This window comes from Parasteatoda tepidariorum, chromosome 9, assembly GCF_043381705.1.
Source record: "Parasteatoda tepidariorum isolate YZ-2023 chromosome 9, CAS_Ptep_4.0, whole genome shotgun sequence".
Lineage (NCBI taxonomy): Eukaryota > Metazoa > Arthropoda > Arachnida > Araneae > Theridiidae > Parasteatoda > Parasteatoda tepidariorum.
In genome coordinates, this window is record NC_092212.1 from 30,053,607 (window position 1) to 30,074,565 (window position 20,959).

Consider the following 20,959-nt stretch of genomic DNA (forward strand, 5'->3'; position numbering starts at 1 on the left):
GGAATTTTCACAAGACATAATTTCAACAGATGATTGTTTTATTCAGTTTGAACCTTACGTTTCATTCATTACAGAAGAAACTCCAAATTTAAAATCTTCTTGTTTTAATCATGGAGATTTCAATAATTATAAAAAAAAAAGCATACAAGAAAAAATTTTGACTTCACACACAAAAGAAATAAAAACTTGTGGTTTATGAAAGAATTACGTGTTGGAGACGCATCTAAAGAAAAGAAAGACAGTTAAATGACTAATTTTATTTTTAAAAAAAAAATTTCAAATATACAAAATTTCTTCGTGAGGGCAGTTCAGATGTGTAAGAACATTAGCCATCTTTAACATAAAACCAGAATTCAAAGAGCTACAATCACACTTGAGCTTTTCTGACCTTCACACATATCCAGGTTCATTCAGGTATTCATTGTGGTATTCTGAGTCATACCTCCTACAATTAAAAAAAAAATTAAACTTAATGAGGCAAGAAAGTGTTTTTTTTAATAAAATATCCATAACAAAATAGGCAAGGTTGGCTTATTCTGACCAACTTTCTTGAAACAATTTTTGATTGTCCTTAAGAAATTTTAACAATTTGTGTTCACACGGTTACTCTCAGGCACAAATGTCTATCGAGTATCAGCAAATACCATTGCAAGAGTTAAAACTAGAGTGCCTATTTACAATAAATAAAATAAACTATAAACAATATTGCTATAAATGATTTCTGCTTTTTGCTATGAATAGTTTTTCAATTTTTCAGAGCCTCTAAATTTTTTCTTTTCTTTTCATTGAACATTTTTCCAAAACATTTAAACTAACAAAGAAATGCTTTTTTTTTTTGGTTTGTGTTTTGTAATTTAGCTACCACTGAACTGCACAACATTCAGGTTTTTAATGCATACATATTAAAATTTAAATGCTGTGGCGGTTAATATTTCCTCACAAGAAATTACACTAAGATTTAATTAATAATTAAATCTTTCAAAAAATAAAAAATTTAATTTAAATGACATAAGCTTAGGCCTCTGCTATTTAAATTTCATTCAAATTTTTTATGATTGTTTTGGATGAGATTATCACACTAGTTTATAGATCTAAATTTTCAGTTATTAATTTCAACGTTGTGCTTAGCAATTATTAGTGGAGCGGGTAAAAGAGAAAGAAATTAGCAGAATCAAAATTTATTCTGAAACTTTTAAAAATGCACACAATTATTAACATAATCAAGGAAACTGCATTTGCCTTTTTTTTTTAAATTCATTAAATTCAAGTTTATGCTAGAATGTTTGAAGTCTGAAAACTGATGCTAAAAGATCATTTTCAGACTTTTAACACATTTCAAGCAACCAAGAAAAAGGTAAGGCAATTCATTTTCTTTTCCGCAAAACGCTGAAGACAAGTGATATAGACTGCAAATACATTAGCCGCCTTTGACAATCCGATTGGCCACACTCACGCACTTGCTATTTTGTTGCTTCTCTTTGCATCGTCTGGCATTATGGTAATGACATTGCAATAATAAAAATGTGCTTAATTCAAGACAAATTAGAAATACACAACATCTTGTATATCAAATTAAACATTTATATTTAAATTAAACACAATAGCTATAGTTTCTTAGAAAATACTAATGTCAATTTTTCCATTTCATAATGAATGCTAATACAAATAATCTGCTAAGCCATTGATTTTCTCAGTATCATCTTTTACATTTTAAAATAAATAATCAGCTGTAACACTTTTGTAATTTTAAATAAAAGTATATGAGATAATTGGAGTCTTGAGTCTAAAATTTCAGCAGTCAAAGTTTTAATTTTCCTACAGGCTCCACAAGTCAGCAAAGCCAGTTAAAACATTACAAAAGTGTTGGCAATTTATTTTAAAGCTATTTTGGTGCCACGAATGACAAACAAACATTCTTATAATTAGTGATTAGCCCTATAGCACGTACGCAAATTACAGAGACCATCTAGATAAGAGGTCTGTTTTTATTTTCATATATATGTCAATCTAATAGTTACTTATTATGAAGTTAAAGCATAATCTCAAAACATCGAATTAGTGTGTCCTATTGTATAAAAAACAATATTATGCTTATTGGGTTACAAATACACGTGAATAGAATATTCTAGTGTCAATGACGTCCTTAATTTTATGCTACTTTTTATTTCTGTCACCATTTTTTAAAATACACAATAAATTTACATTCAGCTTATTATTTTTAGCATCTTTAAATTTTAAACGCATGTAACACACACGTTCATTTATATAAACATTTGTTTGTGTTTAAAAACAGGTTTGTTCCAATTGCATACAGTAAAAAACTTAGAGCAACCTAGATAGAATTATCCCCACTATTAGGATAATATGCAAAATTATAATTTCTGATAATGGGAAACTAAAACAATTAAAAGGCTATACAGCCTCTTTTAATTCGTAATCAAATTTATTTAAGTACCCAAAATCATAAGGAATATGCAAGCAAAAACACTTTGTCTTTGAATCATTCAACAGGGTTCCCACTCTATGATGAGATTAAAATTCAAGGACTTTCCAGGACTTTTCAAGGACCTCAACAAAAATTTTCAAGGACCTTAATCTAAGACCAATTTNAAGGACCGTGGGAACCCTGTTCAAACCTATTTCTTTTAAGAATAAAATCCTTTTAAATCCTATTGAAAAGCAAATTTATTTATTTATTTTTTTAAACTGACTTTTACCCCATCTCAAAATATTTCCCACACCAATTTTTCATTGAAATGAATCTATATTGACCAAAAAGTCAAATTATTTTAATAAGATAGGCAACTTCATGTTAAACAACTTTGCATTTTTAACACTTCTGTTCAACCTTTACTCACCTTCACTTCATGCAGTCACTGTGAAAAATTCTGCAGGTTACACATAACTCTCTTCATTGAATTAGTAATACAAGATTTAATTTTAACTTGAATATTGCAATCAAAATGGATACCTAGAAATACACACCATAAATTATGACTATTCAGAAATCTATGAAAACAAAGTACAGGTTAAGTAAGCATTTATGTTAAGATTGATAGTTGATTTTTTGTTTTTTAAACTGAATTGCAGTCTAAAAATTTATAGAAATGAATAAACTTTACTTAAAAGTAGTATTAAAGATCTTAAATTATAAAAAAGGAAGTCTAAGGATTTTTTTAATATATTATAAACAAGTTTCAACTTTTCTGCAAAAGAAAAAAAAAAGGGGGATAAAATCTATATTTCGTATCTCAAGTCTTAAATCTGGCATAAGAATATATTATTTCTCTGCAACAATAAGTTAAACATTTCTATTAAGTCACAGCTTCAAAAATCAGACTTAATTTCCCCCCTAAAAAGCAGCTTGAAAATAATGGTAACAAGGCAGTGTATAAACACAGTAGCATATTTGAAAACTTAATTCAAGACACACAAGACCGATGTTTTGAGTATGCAATAACAAAATACCACAAATATAGCTAAAGCTGTATTGTGAACAATGCTTAGCGAACTTGACTTTGTTATAATTGTTTTAAATAGTAAGGATAACAATATCACAATAAAACGTACACGATTTTATTTACATTGAAAAAATTATAATAGCTTAAAAAGAACCTAGCAAAACTTATTTATAGTTAATATTTTTTTCGAAAAAAAAAAAAAAGTTTAAAACTAAATATTCTCTTGAATTTATGTGAAACCGATACAGTTTGCTACTTACTCGGAAGCTTTTTTTCCTTCTTTTTTCGAATATTAGTCATGATAACTTGAAGCTCAATTGTTTAAGTACCCCGAAAATAGGAGTTTAAGAAAAATTAGTTAAGCATCAAAAAGACCTTAACATATAAAACATAACTATATATGCCTTGCATAGCCATTCATCTTAATTGGCATTAATAGCCTTGCATCTTAATCATCAACAACACAAGTTTGCAATTAAGAGAAGAGAATATGAATTCAGATTTAAAGGATGCAATGTTTTTAAAAACCAGCTCACAAGTTTACTTCAGCCAATCAATCAAAGCTACATGTTTAAAGTCATGTGCTACATGTTTAAAAAATCTTATAATATCTCTACTACAAGTTATCAATGGTGAAAAAAATTTTGTAGGTGCTTAGAAAGAATTAATGGTGAAGGTCAGGGATCTAAAAATCCCAGTCACAACACCTAAAATATAGATAAAACCAATATTTTAGAAAAAATTATCATAAAAGCAAACTTTAACACTACTTTCCATTCTATAACATGCAAATTCTCATATGTTGGTCAACTACACTGAAACAACTTAATGACTTCAATATTCCTGTTAAAACTATCAAGCCTCCAATTTATGCAAATTGGGTCTGTAATTTCTATAGAATAATATTTATATTAAGATTCTCCCAAATTACAATTTTCACTTGATTCATATTGTTACCTTCTTTAACGGTTACTTTTATAAGAATTTGAAGCAAATACTTAAGTATAATTTAAGCTGTTTTTACTAATGAATAAAATAAAAATTCAATTCTATACAGCAACAAACCATAATATACAAGGAAATAATCAAAAATTCAAGAAAGATTTTAATCTCCCTGAGACTGAAAGAATGAGGGAATCATGCCCTCAAAATCATTAGACTAAAAAAATTCAGTTTTACTAATTAGACCAAACTGCTAAAACTAAACACAGAATTTAAAGTAATTTTTGTTAATTATGAACTATATAACTCTTTATTTTTACTCTCTAGAATACTATTACTAAAACACAAGGCTATGCTAAACTTACAAGATACCACAATAGTTTGCATTTTCTCTTTCTTAATCAATTTCTAAATTCTAGAAATGCTTAGATAGAAACTAAAGTCTAAATTATGAATTTAATATTTCTTTGAGGTGTTATTAATAAAATAGCTTAAAATATTGGTGTAAAATTTGGAACCAGAAACATAATAGTTATACTTTCTAAATTATTGTAATTTTATCTACAAGACAGCAAAATAAAATTTTGCTGTGCACTTGACAAATGGAAATTACAGGACTGGAAGTTACAAAAAAAATTAAGAACTAATTAGTTTACAAATTTGAGAAGACCAACGGAAGCAAGATGAAAAGGGTGAGAAAAAAAAAACATTTGGGGAAAGGTTAAGATTTCTTTAAGTTCCTCAAAAAATTCTTTATTGAATTAACTGTTGATAAAAAAAAGGGGGTAGGAAATACTCTAGATCAAGAAAATTGTGAATAAGTAGCAAAATTTAAACTTGGGTGTTCATTTTTTATTATACACTGTCATAGAATATATTGAAATTTATAATTTTTCTAAATTTAAAATTTCTTTCAGCTTTTTTTTTTAGAAAAATATTTATTCTTCATTAAATTAAACAAAAATTTCGTAAATCACAACAATTTCAGGAGATTTTATGAAATTTTCAAAAATAAGGAATTTTAAAGAACAATGAACCATGCAATTACTTTATAACTAAGATTAAAATACCATCTACTTTCCATAAGCTTTAATTTTTAATAACTCAAGTTTAAAATAAGCCTTCCAATTTTGCATTTTTAAAAAGTTACCACTTGTACATTAACCCCGTGGCAGAATCGCAGCAACACGGCGACATTGTCGCAGAACGTTAGAGTTCTTGCAGAAATTTTGAAAAGTAAAAAATTTTTGTTTTCTTTTATACAGAAATTTACATGCAATATTTGAATCATACATAATCACACACTTGACTCGCTCAATTTACGCCGATAGTATCGCAAATGGATGTTATGTTTCGCTTGAATTTTCGGCAGTTATTGATATTAATTTTTACGTGGTTTTAAAATATCCCGATAAATTTCAAACAATATGGAAAATTCAAATCGTGCATTCGAGTATTTACTTTTTAAGGCAATGATTCTATCAAATTTTTAGCAGTTATTGCTATTAATTTCTCCATAGATTTTAAATCCGATATTCTTTATAGAGTCTGCTTCGAGTGATTTCGTCGTGGATCTTTTTTCCAGCAACGCATTGCAGGATTTTTAATTATTTTTTCATTGTGATGATTAATTACAAAAATGCGAAGAGGGAAATAGTGTGTGTCCCCCCAAAAAAAAATGAGAGGGTATCTAATATTAGAATAAAATTTTTTACATGTTCAATTAAAAAAAAAAAAGATATTTTTTGTTATTTTAAATTAGCAACATATATGTTTGTTATGATTAAAAGTAGCTTGCAGAAAGATATTAGTGCGTTTTGTCTCAGATAGCTTGAAAAAATTCTGCCATAGGGTACATTAATAAAACCACAACTCAACTGAATATTTAAAAGTAAGATTAATTTTAAGTGTTACAATATTAACCAATAATTGAACCACATGAATTTATATTGAAAAACCTACATATGTTTAGCCAGAAATATACAACATATTTTCCAGTGTATAAGCAAGCTATCAGCATATTCTACAATGCTTATAAGTAAAAAAAAATGATTACAAACATTAATTCCCAAACCTCACAATTCTTTTGGACAAGAATGTGTTAAAATATAATTCTGAGAAAAAAAAATAGACAAAAATTAATGTAGCAAAAATACTTTGCACAACAAGAAACAACTGTGTATCTTTTGTCCAAAAAGAGAATGATTTATTTTCCCAAAGAATAAAATTTTTAAGGTTAAAAATTCAATATCAACTTATACACTAGCAAATACAGTACAAACTTTTCTCTTCAAAAGAAAAAAAAAAAACAAGGATTACTTACGCTTCAAACATTGCACAACCCACTTTCAATTAAAATGAAACAGATCAACAAAATAAGAGCTTGATGCACATCTGATGTTTGAAAGGAAGATTTTTTTTACTTCAACAAACTTACTGTAACTTATTTGTTTTATAGTTACATGTAATACAAGATTACTGAGCAATAAAGATTTAAACTATTACAGGTGTGATAAAACTACACATTTCTACAAAAAATATGCCCTTCTTTACTAATAGTGACTAATGACTTGACTAAACTAAATAAATTTCATAATTTAAAGCACTGAATTTTTTTTCCTTCAAAAAGGAAATTAAATCTGCCATCCAATTAGCCATAAGTTTTAATTCCATTATAAAGGAATTCTCTAACACAGAAATACACTACCACACAACTTTTGGTCATGTTATATTCTATCAATAAACACCACTATGAGAATTTTTTACTCGACTAACAAGGAATTGAGATTCATCTATTTCCATTTTATTATTATTTATTTTTTGTATTCTTTAATGACCTTTTATCTCCAGATTAAAGTCATAAGTGAAATATTTATGCCTCAAAATCTAAGTTTATCACACTATTTCATTAATTAACAGATTTAAAAAAGAAAGGGAAAAGCATTAGCTAACTTAGTTTTTAATTATCAGTTAGATGTCCTCTTTAATTCCTAATCTCAAACATTTTATCACAAATTGATGTTTTCAAAAAATAAATACTTAAATCTACAAATTTAAATTATTAATTTTAAAGCGAACTAAGTAACTAAGTTGTACAATAGTAGAATTAAAGAAAAACCTTTTAGTATGAAATTGTTCACATTCAGTGTCTTTTCTATCTGAATTTCTTATCTTACTTTTCATCTATACTATACCCATAAAAACAAATACCAAGACACTAAATAAAATCCACACTGACTAAATGCAAAATCAAGAAGAATTTTGAATTATTAGCATATAGTATTATTTATAAAACACTAACATTCAGAATTAAGTCTATTGTTAATCAAAGCCTTGTCCCAGAAATTTAGAACCTTATAACACTTACTCAGAAAATATAACAATACATGCTAAAACTTGTTTTTCAAAAATATCATAAAATACTTAAGGATCAAAAAGTGCCAACAATAATTTGATAACATAAACACCTTTACTACAAAAAAATAAGCTATTTTAGGCTTAGAATACCATAATTAAATCTTAATATGCAATGTGATTGCAACAACAAAAAAACATCAACAGCATTTAAGATCAAAGCTGTAAATTAAACTTTTAAGTCATAAAAAATTTAAACCTAAATACAATAAGACTAGAGAAAAAGCTGTTAGCACTGACCATAAAAACTTATGAAATTCTTAAGTTTATTTTGTTACACAAAATTATAAAGGTTTTAAGTTATCAAAATAATACAAAAATACTCATGCATTTAAGCCTTAAAAAAAATAAGTCAAAATTTCATGCCACAAAAGTATACTGCATAAATTCACAAATTTATACATGCAGAAAGCCTAGTACATCAATGAACATTTTTTACTACAACTAAAATCCTACACCTGCTTTATTCTACAATTTAGCAAAAATTGTCCTATCTAACCTCAATATAAAATTAAAATCATGATATTACCACTAATTTAAAACACCAAAATTACTATAGCTATATATTAATTTTTTGACAAAAAAAACAAACTTACAAATAAAACCTAAGTTGAAATGTACAATTAAGTAACCTATTCAAATCATACTAAATCCGAATCTTCATTTTGGCCGAGTTAAATTTAGTAACAAACTTTTCTCTAGCCCCGATAGCCATTGGTATTTTAAGTTATGAAACGAGAAAACCTCTGAATATTTACTCTTCTCAAAAGAAGTTGCAACTTCAATAACAAAAATCAGTTTTACGGACATTTTTATTAATATCTCAAATGATAAACAAATTACACAATGATAGTGAAACAAAATTAAACACGTAGTGCGAACGTCAGACCGTAATGCCAGACGAAGCGAAAAACAGTTCACCATATGAAATTGTAGAGACGTCTGACAGCCATTTAGTTTAAACAATAAAAATGAAGTCTTCATTGCATCCATGTCCTTCGTGCTTCATCAAATCGCGATCCACTGCCAGAGCGACCACGCGACCGGCATGCTTCTCTTAATAGACCGGAGCGCGACGTGTGGTTGGTGTTAGCCGTCCCGAAGCAAATGTGCTTTAAAGAAAAAGTGGAAACACTAGTTTAGGATCACAAACAAAAATAAAATAAAAATCAATCACAAAAAACAACTTATAAATTCGTGTTGATCACATTTACTTTTAAAGCTTATGAAAAAGTACCAAAAAATATAATAGAATTTTACTTACGGGTCTTGTGTAAAGTCGTACCTAGGAAAAAAAAATCATTTTTGTTAATAAAAAGAAATCACTAATATTTGAAAAATATCTTAATTTAACAAAGTTTCATAATTTTGAAACATAAAGAAAACTAAATATTTTTAACAGCAGAAATTTGTTCAAAATGCTTAGCTAGACATAGCTTACTAAAAGTTAGGTTATAACTTGTTTATAGAAATAAATATGAGATTCAGCATTTCTGATCGCTATAGATGGAGAACCAGACAGGGAACTCACTTCAACCAGTAAAATTCGCCCTTCATGTGAGTTTTTGATCCTTCCCTATCAGTATCAGATGAAAGTCGAGGGACCAAAAAGATTTTTGATCACACACTTAGATAATAGGTAACACAATGAAGCCTAGAAATTTTTTTCAATAAAATTACAAATGTGCAAGATATACTTTTTTTTCTGCTTTAAAAAAAGGAAATCTTTAAAACACAGGCAGAAAATCAGCATCACTCCTCATAGTTTAAATTTAAGCATATAAACTTATTTATAAAAACTATTTTCATACAAGATGAACTGCTAGGATTTTAGTAATTATTAACCTCTTACCGACTTGGTACTTGTGGGACATTAGGAGGTGATCGTCTAGAATAACCATAAGAATCATAAGGCCTTCTATAATACATGTAGTTTTCTTGCTGAGGAGAAGGCATGGGAGGTCTTCGTTCATATGGATCAGGGTATGGTCTCATGCGGTCAACAAAACCTCGCTGTTCTCCAAAAGATCTGTCAGCACCATAAGGTCTATCCATTCCAAATCTAGAGAATCTATCACCACCATAACCACCTGTAGGATATCCTATAGGAGGACCATTGTTCATTCTAGTTGCTGGATTGCGGGGACATTCTTTGGACCAATGACCTTGACGGCCGCAACGGTAACACTGTCCTTTACCTCCCATACCAGGTCGCTGGCGAACTTTACTGTGAGATATCTGTTAATAAAATATATGTGTTTACACTTATAAAACAAGCATAACTAAATTGCAGTAAAGGTGCTTTAAAAAATAATAAGCAATGTGAATAGACTTTTGTCACATGTTAAAATAATTATAAAACGTTTTTTTATTTGATTTCTTCTAAAAAAAATCAAATATAATAAAAGTAATTTATTGTAGCAACAAGAAAAACAAAATTTTATCAAAGTAATACAAAGAGTTATTAATTATAACATTTTTACAGTTCATTCAAGGTGACAGATATCAATTTATGTTCATAGAGTTATATGAAATTTAATTTAACCTTTATCAAAGTAATACAAAGAGTTATTAATTATAACATTTTTACAGTTCATTCAAGGTGACAGATATCAATTTATGTTCATAGAGTTATATGAAATTTAATTTAACCTTTCATGGGAGCTCGAAAAGACATTGAGGTCTTCTCAGGAACTTTTTTTCACTGTGGGAGTGAAGAATGAACCACTGATCGTAAAAACAGGGTAGGTGACGGACGTTAAACAATTTTATCATCCCACTGTTTTTCTAAACCACAGATTAATACATATAACCACATATTTATTTTAAATGGAACTTAAATTTTTTTGGAAAATGTAGCTTCTCATTGTTTCACAATAAGTCAAAGCTATTAAAAGAGGGGATTTTAGTCATCACTGATACAAGAAAGGACAAATTATAAGCTCATTGTTCATTATAGAAAATTACAGCGAATTGAAAAAAAATTTCTCTCTTCAGTTTATTTTGTACTTGATGTTTCTTACTAGACACAAAAAATAAAGCACAAAATAAAAATAAAAAATTATGAGGAATACAAAAAATTTTCTTCCGGGCATGAATAATTAATTAAATAAGCGGTTCAATAACGCTCATGCAATACATGTAATAGAGTTAATAAGTATTAAAGTCCGCAAGCTTATAAACCAACAAGACATTAATAAGACTTTATAGAGACTGTAACTAAGAGAAACTACACTATTGCATGAGGAAAAAAAGAAAACACTAAAATAGCCCCAAAAAGCTTTTGTTAAGTATAAAATTAAAATAAATCTCTAACTAAATAAAATAACTTAAATTACAAAAGCCTTGAAAATATATCAGTCTTAAGAATATATATTTTAGAAACTTGTGACAATTCATAAGTTTATATAGCCTTAACTATGTATTATGTTTATAGCTCTAGAATCGCAAAGGTATAGATATAAAATGGTTGCATTTTTTTTAATCAGCAATATATAATGCATTCCTTAAAAATCACATATTTTTATAACAAGAACCGAATACAAATCCTAAAAATAATATTCATTGATTTAGATTATTTAAAAGTTTACTTTGATATTCATATCAATTTAAAATAATTTACTAATGGAAATGCTTTTCAACAAAGATTATTTATTATCTAAATAAAATTGAAAATGCTAAATGTTAAAATAAAACTCAAATAAGCTGAATCTTTAAAAATTGAAAGGCAGACAAAGATTTGGCTATGTGGGAAATGTAAAGAAACTTTTTCTCTTATTCTAAGGAAGGTGAGAGCTCCATAGTGCTGAAAACAATAAAGCATAATAAGCATACATCACTAACTTTATTTTTCTCTTTTAACTGTGAAGAGAGTTTCCTCCTTTATTCTTAGGTTGAAAGTGTCACAAAACCCTCAGAGGACCCAAACTATATGAGAACTATTTATTCATTGATGTTTTTACTAAAAAATTCAGCTAAAAAAATGCTTACACTTTAAAAAAGTATCCTAATGAGAAAGAAAACAAACTTTATAAGTAGATCAGTTTATAGTTAAAAGAGACAACATAACTAATGCTGAAAATTACCTCTACTGATATTTTAGATCCCATGAAATCTATATTGTTTAGTGCTTCTATTGCAGTCTTTGCTTCTTCTTCAGATGACATATGCTGAAATAATAAAAGTCTATTAACAAACTACTATCAATTTATTCTTTTCACACAAAGTACTCAAAATATCATTATAGATCTTAAATGTATCAGGTATAAAAGTTCAATGATCGGAATTAAGAGCATTGATTGCTTGGTCAATTAAAACTTACACTGGTTACTGCTTAAATTTCTAATAATTTTAATTAGGCAATTTTTTAAAAATATTAATGCATCTAGAGTAACTCAATACCTTTGGAAATCATTTTAACATTTCTCAAAAAGTGCTAGTTAAATTATTTTAAACTAAAAAAATTGCTTAATTTAGTTTTCAGTATGAAGGGAAAGTTGTGACCACTCACAAACTGACGTCACTTGCACTCATCTGCAGTTTGTTTACAATTGCTGTGCATTGAAAGCCATTATACTCTTTTTTTGATCAAAATCTTACAAAATCAAACTGTTTGAGATTGCAAATATATAAGTCAAAAATATACATAATAAATTATGCTTTAGATATAAAGCTTAATGTAAATGTGGGTCTAATATGAGGAATTGAGATAATATCATTTAATTTCAATGGAACCCATTGAGCTATTTTTTATAGCCGAAGATGTTCAAGATTACAATTTAGTGTAGAACAATTTAGTGTAGAAAAAAATATGTAAAAATAAATTATTGATATCTGATATTACTGATTCACAGATTAAGATAAAGCGAAAAATTTTCTCAAATCTCATTTAAAAATCATCCCACATTTCATAATTAATTTCAACACTTTTGTCGCTTCTAAATTTTAACATTTTTTTTAAAAAAAATCACCAAAATTTTTAAAAACTTGATTTAATTTTTATAAAAATATATTAAGTATTTTACATACCATACTGGAAAATCAATTACCATAAGAAATCATAATCAAAATACATTAAGTAATCATAAGACAAGTGCGGTTGCAAGAAACAGAAAGAACTCGTATCAATCTCGGTCAGATTGAACTTCTGATAAGGATAAAAGAATCACCTGGATTTACATCTTGTTGATTGAAAATTACATTAATTATGGGCTATTTGCTATCCTTTATTGTACAATAGGGAACCGATTATCCAGAACGATCGGGACCATCGCTATTCCGGATAACTGATTTTCCGGTTTTCTGAATCGCTGCAAAAAGCCGTTTTTTATTGTTAGACCCAACTAATAATATTTGGAAATAATCTTAAAAAGAAGAAAAAACGAATAGTAATAGCCTAATGATTATTTCCAAAATGATGGTAAGGTAAACATCTTTCAATAAAGAAATAAAATCTTATGAGGGGAAAAGAAATTTAAAAATGGCGGGAAAATTCATTGAATTTCGTTCCGGTTTTTCGGATAACTGGTTCTGTACTGTATAAGAATATTTTCATGCTTGTTTTGCCTTAAAGACCTATTATCCGGACTTGCCAGAGTCCCGACAATTCCGGATATGGGACCTACCACAGATTTGTTTATTGTCTTAAAAACTTGATTTTTTTCAATTACAATATGTACTTAGCGATGAGTCCCGACAATTCCGGATATGAGACCTACTATAAATTTGTTTGTCTTAGAAACTTAATTTTTTTCAATTACAATATGTACTTAGCAATGAAGTTATTTGAATATCAAATTAGCTTGCTTTAGATATAGATCTATTTCATCTAAAAACATAAAACACTGTCATTATCTATAAAAATACACCAAACAGACAGTTATAATACAATCAAATTACAGATGCTATATAAGTCAAATTAAATCTTTTTAAAATTTGTTACATGTCAAGACATATTTACTAAATAGCAAACCAAGACGATTTTGATTGCATCCAATATTCAGGAAACTAATTAAGAAGCTATTAAATATTTTGTCAAATAATCTTCACTATCATATTCTCAACCAAGAGTTTAAAACACAACAAGTTAAATATTTATTTCTAACTTACCACAAATGCATAATTCTTCACAATGTCACATTCTTTGACCTCTCCATACTTTTCAAACAATTCCTGAAGTTCTCCATTATGAGCATTTTCAGGCAAGTTACCAACGTATATTTTGGTAGTACGCTATAAATATATTTAACTCTTATAAATTATAAATCATTTTATGAAAGCATTGTTTTTCATATAATAAAGGAACTGACACATCAGAATACAGCTAATCTGAATGAGACATTCAACAACCACCAAAGTACCCAGGGTTGCCACTCAAATCTGGAAAAAAAACTCCTGTGTTTTCCCTGTACATATTAAACACAATATATTAAGAGGAAACAACAATTACTGTGCTCTCGTGTGAGCTATATTGGGCTAACTATATTTATTAGTTTTAATTTCTGGAAAAACAGCTGAACATACTTAAGTAATGCCATAGTAAATTAAATAGTTTAGTATAGCTGAAATATCATGGTTAAATATCCCATAGATTATACTTTGAGTGGTCACCATTTTTTAAAGGACAAAAAGAAGGAACAAAATTCCCTGTATTTTCCCAGTTTGAAAAGAAAAAATCAAAATTCCCTGCATTTTCCAGGTTTTCCCTGTGGAGTGGCAACCCTGGTACCATGATGATTTTAAACTTGATAAAAAAAAAAAAATTAAAATAGAGGTTTCCCTGGTGAAAAAGAATTATCCCCTTTGATTTGGTCTTTTCTTTTTTAGTTTGCTAGATCACCTGGCGATTAGTCTGCAATAGATCACAATGCGAAAATTTTCAGTGCAGTGATATGTTGGCAATTTTTAAAGGAAAAATCTAATGAATTTTGAGTGCAAACAATGTAATTCTACCAGGATTTCAATTGTTGACAGTTGAGGCTGTAATAGCAAGACCAGAAAAAACGCGAAATCTTTGCTACCTCCAGGTAATAGTAAGCCTCAAAACTCTACAAGTTTTCTTTTATTCAAATTAGCTAGTTTTAAAACCTTATGGCTCAACACATAAAGAAATGGAAATATCCCACTTTTTTCATTACTTTTTAACTCCATAGGTAGACTGAGATTTGATTATTTCCCGGAAACAAAAAGAAATTCTGGCCACAAAACAAGTTCGAAGAATAAAACATTTAAATACATTACATTAATATGAAGAAAATACATAATACATCACAATTAAACACGATGACTTACTCGTACCATCTTCACACAATGAATTTACCCTAAAAGGAAAAATTCAATATGAATCAATCTTTTATTTGAAATTTTATAATATAAAATGAGAAGTCAAAAATAAACAAGCTTACAGTCATAAAACTCATGCATACAGATAAGAATTTAAAATACGCATATTGAAATGGCAAAATGGCGCAAAAGTAAATATAATACAAATATGAATTCTATTGGATTAAATTAAAGTGCTTAAAATATCAACAATTAGAAAAAAATACTTGCAGTGCTCACCTCCAAATTCCAATAGATGATAAATAAATTTAGCTATATGTAAGGTTGATTTACAGTTTATAGCAACAAACAATGCAGCAAAGCACCGCCTTCGTAATGGACGCTTGGAATTCTCGTACTGTGACGTAAACGTATGAACCGAAAGTCCAGACAACTTTTTCCTCTTCGAGTCTTGTTTAAGTGATGCCATTTTAGCGAGCAATCACCGCTTTCTGATAAAAAAAATAACAAAGCAAATGCATATTTTGCATAAAATGTGTAGGCGACAAACACCTACTATATGTGAATCATATAATTAATAATACTTCAACAAATAAGACATAAAAAAGTCATAAAAAATTTTTCTTGTTAGCAGAAGAAATTTCACATTTCAGTTCAGTAAAAAAAATTTGACTGTAACTGCGAAATGAATTTTCGTTCTGATTTCTGTAATATGTATGTATGTTTTTATGTCTGCGATAAATTATTTCAGTAATTGATGTTAGTTCTCATAAAGTAAGAATTTAAATTATTTTAAATATCTTATCACACATTTTGGCTGATTATTTTCTTATTTAATAGCTATACTTTCTTTGGATTTTGATATCTTTTTGTATATTTTTTAAGTTTGTATATATGTATCTAATTTGCCATACCCAATTAGTATTAAAGTTTATTTAATGTTTATGTGATTAATTGAATTGGTTATTTACTCTGTTTACTCAACATTTTTCTATATTAATTTTTTGCATTTGTGCTGTATGTTTGCATGGGAACTGTCACTTGAATTGTTTACCTGTGTAACTTAAAAGTTGATAATTTAAGTTTTTTTAAATATCATTTACTTCGTGGAAAAACCTTAATCGATTTCTTGCATTTCATGGTTGCTTAGGTTTGATTGTTTATGAAATAAAATTTCCCCATCGTGCAGGACTACACATCATATACAAGATTGACATATAGTACATAGGAGAAATTTCATTGACAATTGTCCATGACTGAATCGCCTAGTTATAGTTTTTCACAAACTTTTGACAGTATTAAATTTTCAACTTTTTTTAAAATTTAAATCAAGCCTATGTAAAGAATAAAATGATATAATATATTCAACAATTGTCATAATAATATAATATATTGTTATGGCAATTGTTTAATACATTTAACATCCAGTCAAAACATATTATTTTCATCATTTTCTGCCATTGCGCTGTGAACAGATTCTTATAAGCATTCTAATAATTTTTGCCAGTGGTAGCCTGTGTTGTTGTCCTATATTAAGTCAATTTTTTTATTTTGTGGAAATACCAGTTCTTGTAAAATGCCTACTAGTTTATTCAAGTAGGAAGAAATCTATACATTTTAAGTTCTGAATGCTCTTAACTGCTATAACCATAAGACTGTTAGAATCATAATTTTTTCTAGAATCACATTCAAAGCTTTAATAAAAAATAGTAGTTGACAAGGTGCACTAATGTGTAAACATGAGTAGATATTAGGAGGATGTAAATGATTTTAATCAAATGATTAAAATCATTGATTAAAATCATGATTTAAATCAAATGAGTTTTTTAAAAAAATCACTGATTTTAATCAAAAATTCACTGATTTTAATCAAAAATGAGCGTTAACACCAGCTCATTTCCTAGCTTACCTCTTGGATCCTAATTCTGAAGTACAATGTTTAACACTAAATGAAAAAGATCAAGCTGTAAACTTTGTTAAAGAAAAGTATGGAGAAACCTCCTTATTAAGTATTTTGCTAAAATTCATTGTACGCTCTCCTCCGTTTAATGGAACTTTGTTTGATAAAGAATCTCTAGAATCTTTAAACATCTTGGAATGGTGGAAATCAATTGCGCTTCTAAAGAACTGTGTAGGTCAAAAAGAGTTTGATGCAATACAGTTGTTATGTACTGCAAAAGGAACAACTGCAGGGATAGAGAGGATGTTTTCCACTTTTGGACTTGTACATACTAAACTACGGAATCAATTGGGTGTAGAAAAGGCAGCTAAATTAGTCCTTATGTTTAAATCTTTAAATAAAACTAATTAAATGATTGTTTAAATAATTTGATATTGTAGATGTAGAATTAATAATTATCACATATTGTTTGATAAACAATTTCTTTCTTGATTTGTAGTTTGAAATCACTTTGTTATTGTTTATTTCTTATTTCACCTTTTGCTTTTAAATTATTAAGAAATATTTTGTTGATAATGGTTAGTAATGTTTATTTCCAATGTATACCATAAGTAGCAATAGTAATACAATACAACTTTAAATCTATGGTACACAAAATTGATTATATTCCATAGAATTGAAATTATAAAAAAATCATGATTAAAATTAAAAAAATCCGATTTTTTTGATTTTTTTAAAAAAATCATGATTTTTATACACCCTGGATATTAGGGCTAACTCTTTGATTGATTGGGCATGTAATGTCTGAATAGGTCAAAAAAGTTTTAACTGAAAAACATCATTAGAAAAATAAATATATATTTTTCTAACATATATATTAATGTATTATCCATATTGTAATTTTATTTTCAGATATTTGCATATTTATTATCCTGTCAACCATTTCACCAAATCAGAAATAAATTTGGATGTGGTTCAAATTTAAATAGTTTTTCATTTTTTATATGCAATAAGTTATATTTGTGTTTGACCTATTTCTTTGTGATCAATTATGTAAAAATAAATTTTAGAGAGATACTAAAATGACTTAGGTGCAGTTTTGGTGAAAATGGTAGACAGTATAATACGTAAGTGCCCATTTTTCTGTCAATACTAGTGCAAATTATTCTAAAGCAAAACATTAATAATCTTCAACAACATATTCTAAATTTTCTTTTTTTCTGCAAATTTAAAGAATATTTGAATTTTTATAGATGGTCTTTCTCATTAATATTTCGACAGTCAAAAGCTTCCTCGTTAACTTGGTCTGGATTTATGTTTTTCTTCATGAAATCAATATTATAGTTATAGATTTAAAGTTTTGGAGTCGTATACATGTATTTCTATACCACATATTACATATTTCCAGGTCCTCATCAAAAGTTTAATATTAAAAATACTGAAATTAAAGGCTTAAAAATGACTAGTTTGTCACAATTGCAGCTTGCCTACTTTGTTAAGTCAGCAAAATATACAGAAAAAAGCAAGTTTGAGACTTTTATTTATTTCTAGTATTAATACAAGAAAGGAACATCATTTCACCTTTTCTCATTCATACAATCTGCAAATTTTATGTTTCTAATGCAAGTGTTCATAACCAACCAAGTTATTTTTAAAAAAAAAAAATAATAATAACCTTGGCTAAATTAAATATTAATCTTTCATCAAAATTATTTTGCTAATTGGGTTTTGTCTGCTTAAAAGTTTTGAAATTTTTTAAAAACTTTTTAAATATAAATTTAATTGCTCTTCAAAACCTATTTTGTTTGTTCTGTTCACACATAATGTGCGTTAACATCAAAAGAAAATTTGATTTAATAACTTATTTGAAATTTTTGTGATATCACATGATTCATTGTGTATAGAAGGACTTGATATCGAAAGCAAAAGTTTTTGAAACTTACTTCCTCCAAAAACTCAGCAAAGAAATATTAAGTATTATGAATATGTGAATAGAATACAGGGTTATTCATAATTCCCTCCACCTGTAAACACCATTTTTCTTTACTACAACTGGCTTCAGTGGTACATGTTACTGCCATCTACCGGCAACTGCTTAAATTAAAACTCGAATACTTTCGGAATGATTTCATATGTTCTTTATTGCCATATTTGTTATTGTTCTTTTACTATAAAGCTTCGAGGGAATTCTAAATAACCCTGTATATATAATTATATGTTTAATAATATTTTTTTGGTAAAGATAAATTCTTTGCATTTATAGATAATTTAAAACAAATTTTATATGTTACAAAATCAAATGGAATACCAGGGCTCTGTCCAGACATTTTGTGAAAGGTCCATTTTTTGTAAAATTGTGAAAAAATTGCTTGTAATTTGTGAATATAAAATAAACGTTAAGTCACATTCTTTCAACTATTGTCCTGCTTTTGTGAATTTGTGCAAATAGGGTCCTGTTATTGCACAAAACTTTTTCAATGAGTTTTTAAATTGTAAAGACATACAAGATTATGTTCAACACTGTAAAATTATAATAAAAAAAAATTTAAATTTTTGAAAAATAAACAGCAATTGCTATTACTAAATCAGAGATGTAACATAGAAATATTTTGTATTTGGCCTATAATGCAGAATATTACAGCTGAATGCAGAATATTTATTTTGGACAAATAATGTAAGAAGCATCTGCCGAAGGCAAAATTTAGTTCATTAACATCTGTCTTTCTTCCCCCCCCCCCTTCTTGGGAAAGGTTTATTCGATTAACAAAACAATAATGAAGGTAAACAAATTTGTGAATGGTTCGATTAAAAGATAAATTATTTTGTGAAGGGTCAGATTAAAAGATAAATTATTTTGTGAAGAGTCCTTTAACGGACCCAAATTTCTTCTAAACAGACCCCTGATAATGATTTTCAAACATTTAGTATTGTTACAAATTTTTGCCTGACTAACAGAGGGAGTTGTAATCACTCACAATAATTCTGTAATCACTTGTAAGGCAGTCAATGCATTAGAATGTATGACTTTTTGGAAAGTCCTAAAAATATTGTACCATCATATTGTTGTTTACAATATTATTGTTTACTACAGTACAGAACCCGTTATCCGGAAATCGGAAAACCAAACCGGAACGAAATTCGATAAATTTTCCCTCCATTTTTTTTAAAAAATGTTTTTTTCCTCATAATATTTTAGGATTTTTCTTTCTTTTTTGAAAGATGTTCACCTTACCATCATTTTGGAAATAATCATTAGTGTATTACTTCATCGTTTTTCTTCTTTTTAAGATTATTTCCGAATTTTTTTTTTTTGGTTGGGTTTAACAATTAAAAAACGGCTTTTTGTAGCGATTCAGAAAACCGGAAAAATCAGTTATCCGGAATAGCGATGGTCCCGATCGTTCCGGATAATCGGTTCCCTACTGTATTATTAAATTTGTTTGTTATTAAAAATGGCCTCTTTATTCAATGCACACTTTTGTCACTGAATAAATTTGCAACAAATACATTTTCATAGGATTACAGACTTTGAAATTATATTTTCTTTTCTAGGTAAGAATGATATTTTAAATTTAAAAATTCTTTATTCATGATTCAAAGAAAACTACAAATATCAATGCATAAAACTGAAGTTTTTTGACAAGTGGACTCATGAGCACTAAAGGCAGTAGTAATTCATGGGTGCTAGTCGGTAAGGATGGCCGTACTCATGATTTATCTCATGGAATGATATTTATTGGAAGAGAAGAATGTGATATTGTATTACAGGTATGTTATTTTATAAACTTTTTTTTTATAAATAAACAAGCATACTTTTTTATGAAAAAACATGGCAGTTTAAATTTAACCTAACTCTCTTCCAAACTTGAATAGATGTCTAATCTTAAAAAGTTATCAATATTTAAAACAAATATTATCTCACTTTACATGCAAAAGTTTTAAGTATTCTCATTATCTTTAC

At 27.8% G+C, this 20,959-nt stretch overlaps 2 protein-coding genes across 7 annotated transcripts in view; one reads left to right on the forward strand and one right to left on the reverse strand.

Moving 5' to 3' along the window:
- Window positions 1-242: 242 nt before the first annotated feature.
- On the reverse strand, window positions 243-15,774 carry LOC107438250 (RNA-binding protein lark). Of its 6 annotated transcripts, none has more exons than XR_001583350.3 (8): window positions 15,378-15,555; window positions 15,108-15,136; window positions 13,926-14,048; window positions 11,903-11,986; window positions 9,670-10,055; window positions 9,082-9,102; window positions 2,859-2,971; window positions 243-445 (listed from the first exon to the last, which is right to left on the reverse strand). XR_001583350.3 is itself a non-coding variant. In XM_071184956.1 (7 exons), exons 2-7 carry the CDS (start codon window positions 15,114-15,116, stop codon window positions 391-393), a joined length of 672 nt encoding a protein of 223 aa, XP_071041057.1. In that variant the 5' UTR covers window positions 15,117-15,136; window positions 15,378-15,559; the 3' UTR covers window positions 243-390. The 6 variants fall into 6 exon arrangements, 4 of the variants coding, with proteins under 4 accessions (XP_071041057.1, XP_015905977.1, XP_015905968.1 ...); XR_011637627.1 differs by having other exon boundaries at window positions 15,114-15,136; window positions 15,378-15,529; XM_071184956.1 differs by lacking the exon at window positions 2,859-2,971 and having other exon boundaries at window positions 15,114-15,136; window positions 15,378-15,559.
- LOC107438239 (centrosomal protein of 170 kDa) overlaps window positions 15,761-20,959 on the forward strand; it is a 33,250-nt gene continuing 28,051 nt past the window's right edge. Inside the window, exons 1-2 of the mRNA XM_071184958.1 lie at window positions 15,761-15,872; window positions 20,551-20,766. Of these exons, the coding sequence (XP_071041059.1) occupies window positions 20,650-20,766 (117 nt within the window). The 5' untranslated portion in view covers window positions 15,761-15,872; window positions 20,551-20,649. The remainder of the gene's footprint in view (window positions 15,873-20,550; window positions 20,767-20,959) is intronic.

Excerpts from the sequence above, each read along its gene's own strand:
- LOC107438250 (XM_016050491.3), bottom strand. Across the intron at positions 11,987-13,925 it reads TGAAGAATTATGCATTTGTG|CATATGTCATCTGAAGAAGA; the intron begins GTAAGTTAGAAA and ends TTATTATTTCAG. Across the intron at positions 10,056-11,902 it reads GATCTAAAATATCAGTAGAG|ATATCTCACAGTAAAGTTCG; the intron begins GTAATTTTCAGC and ends TTTTATTAACAG.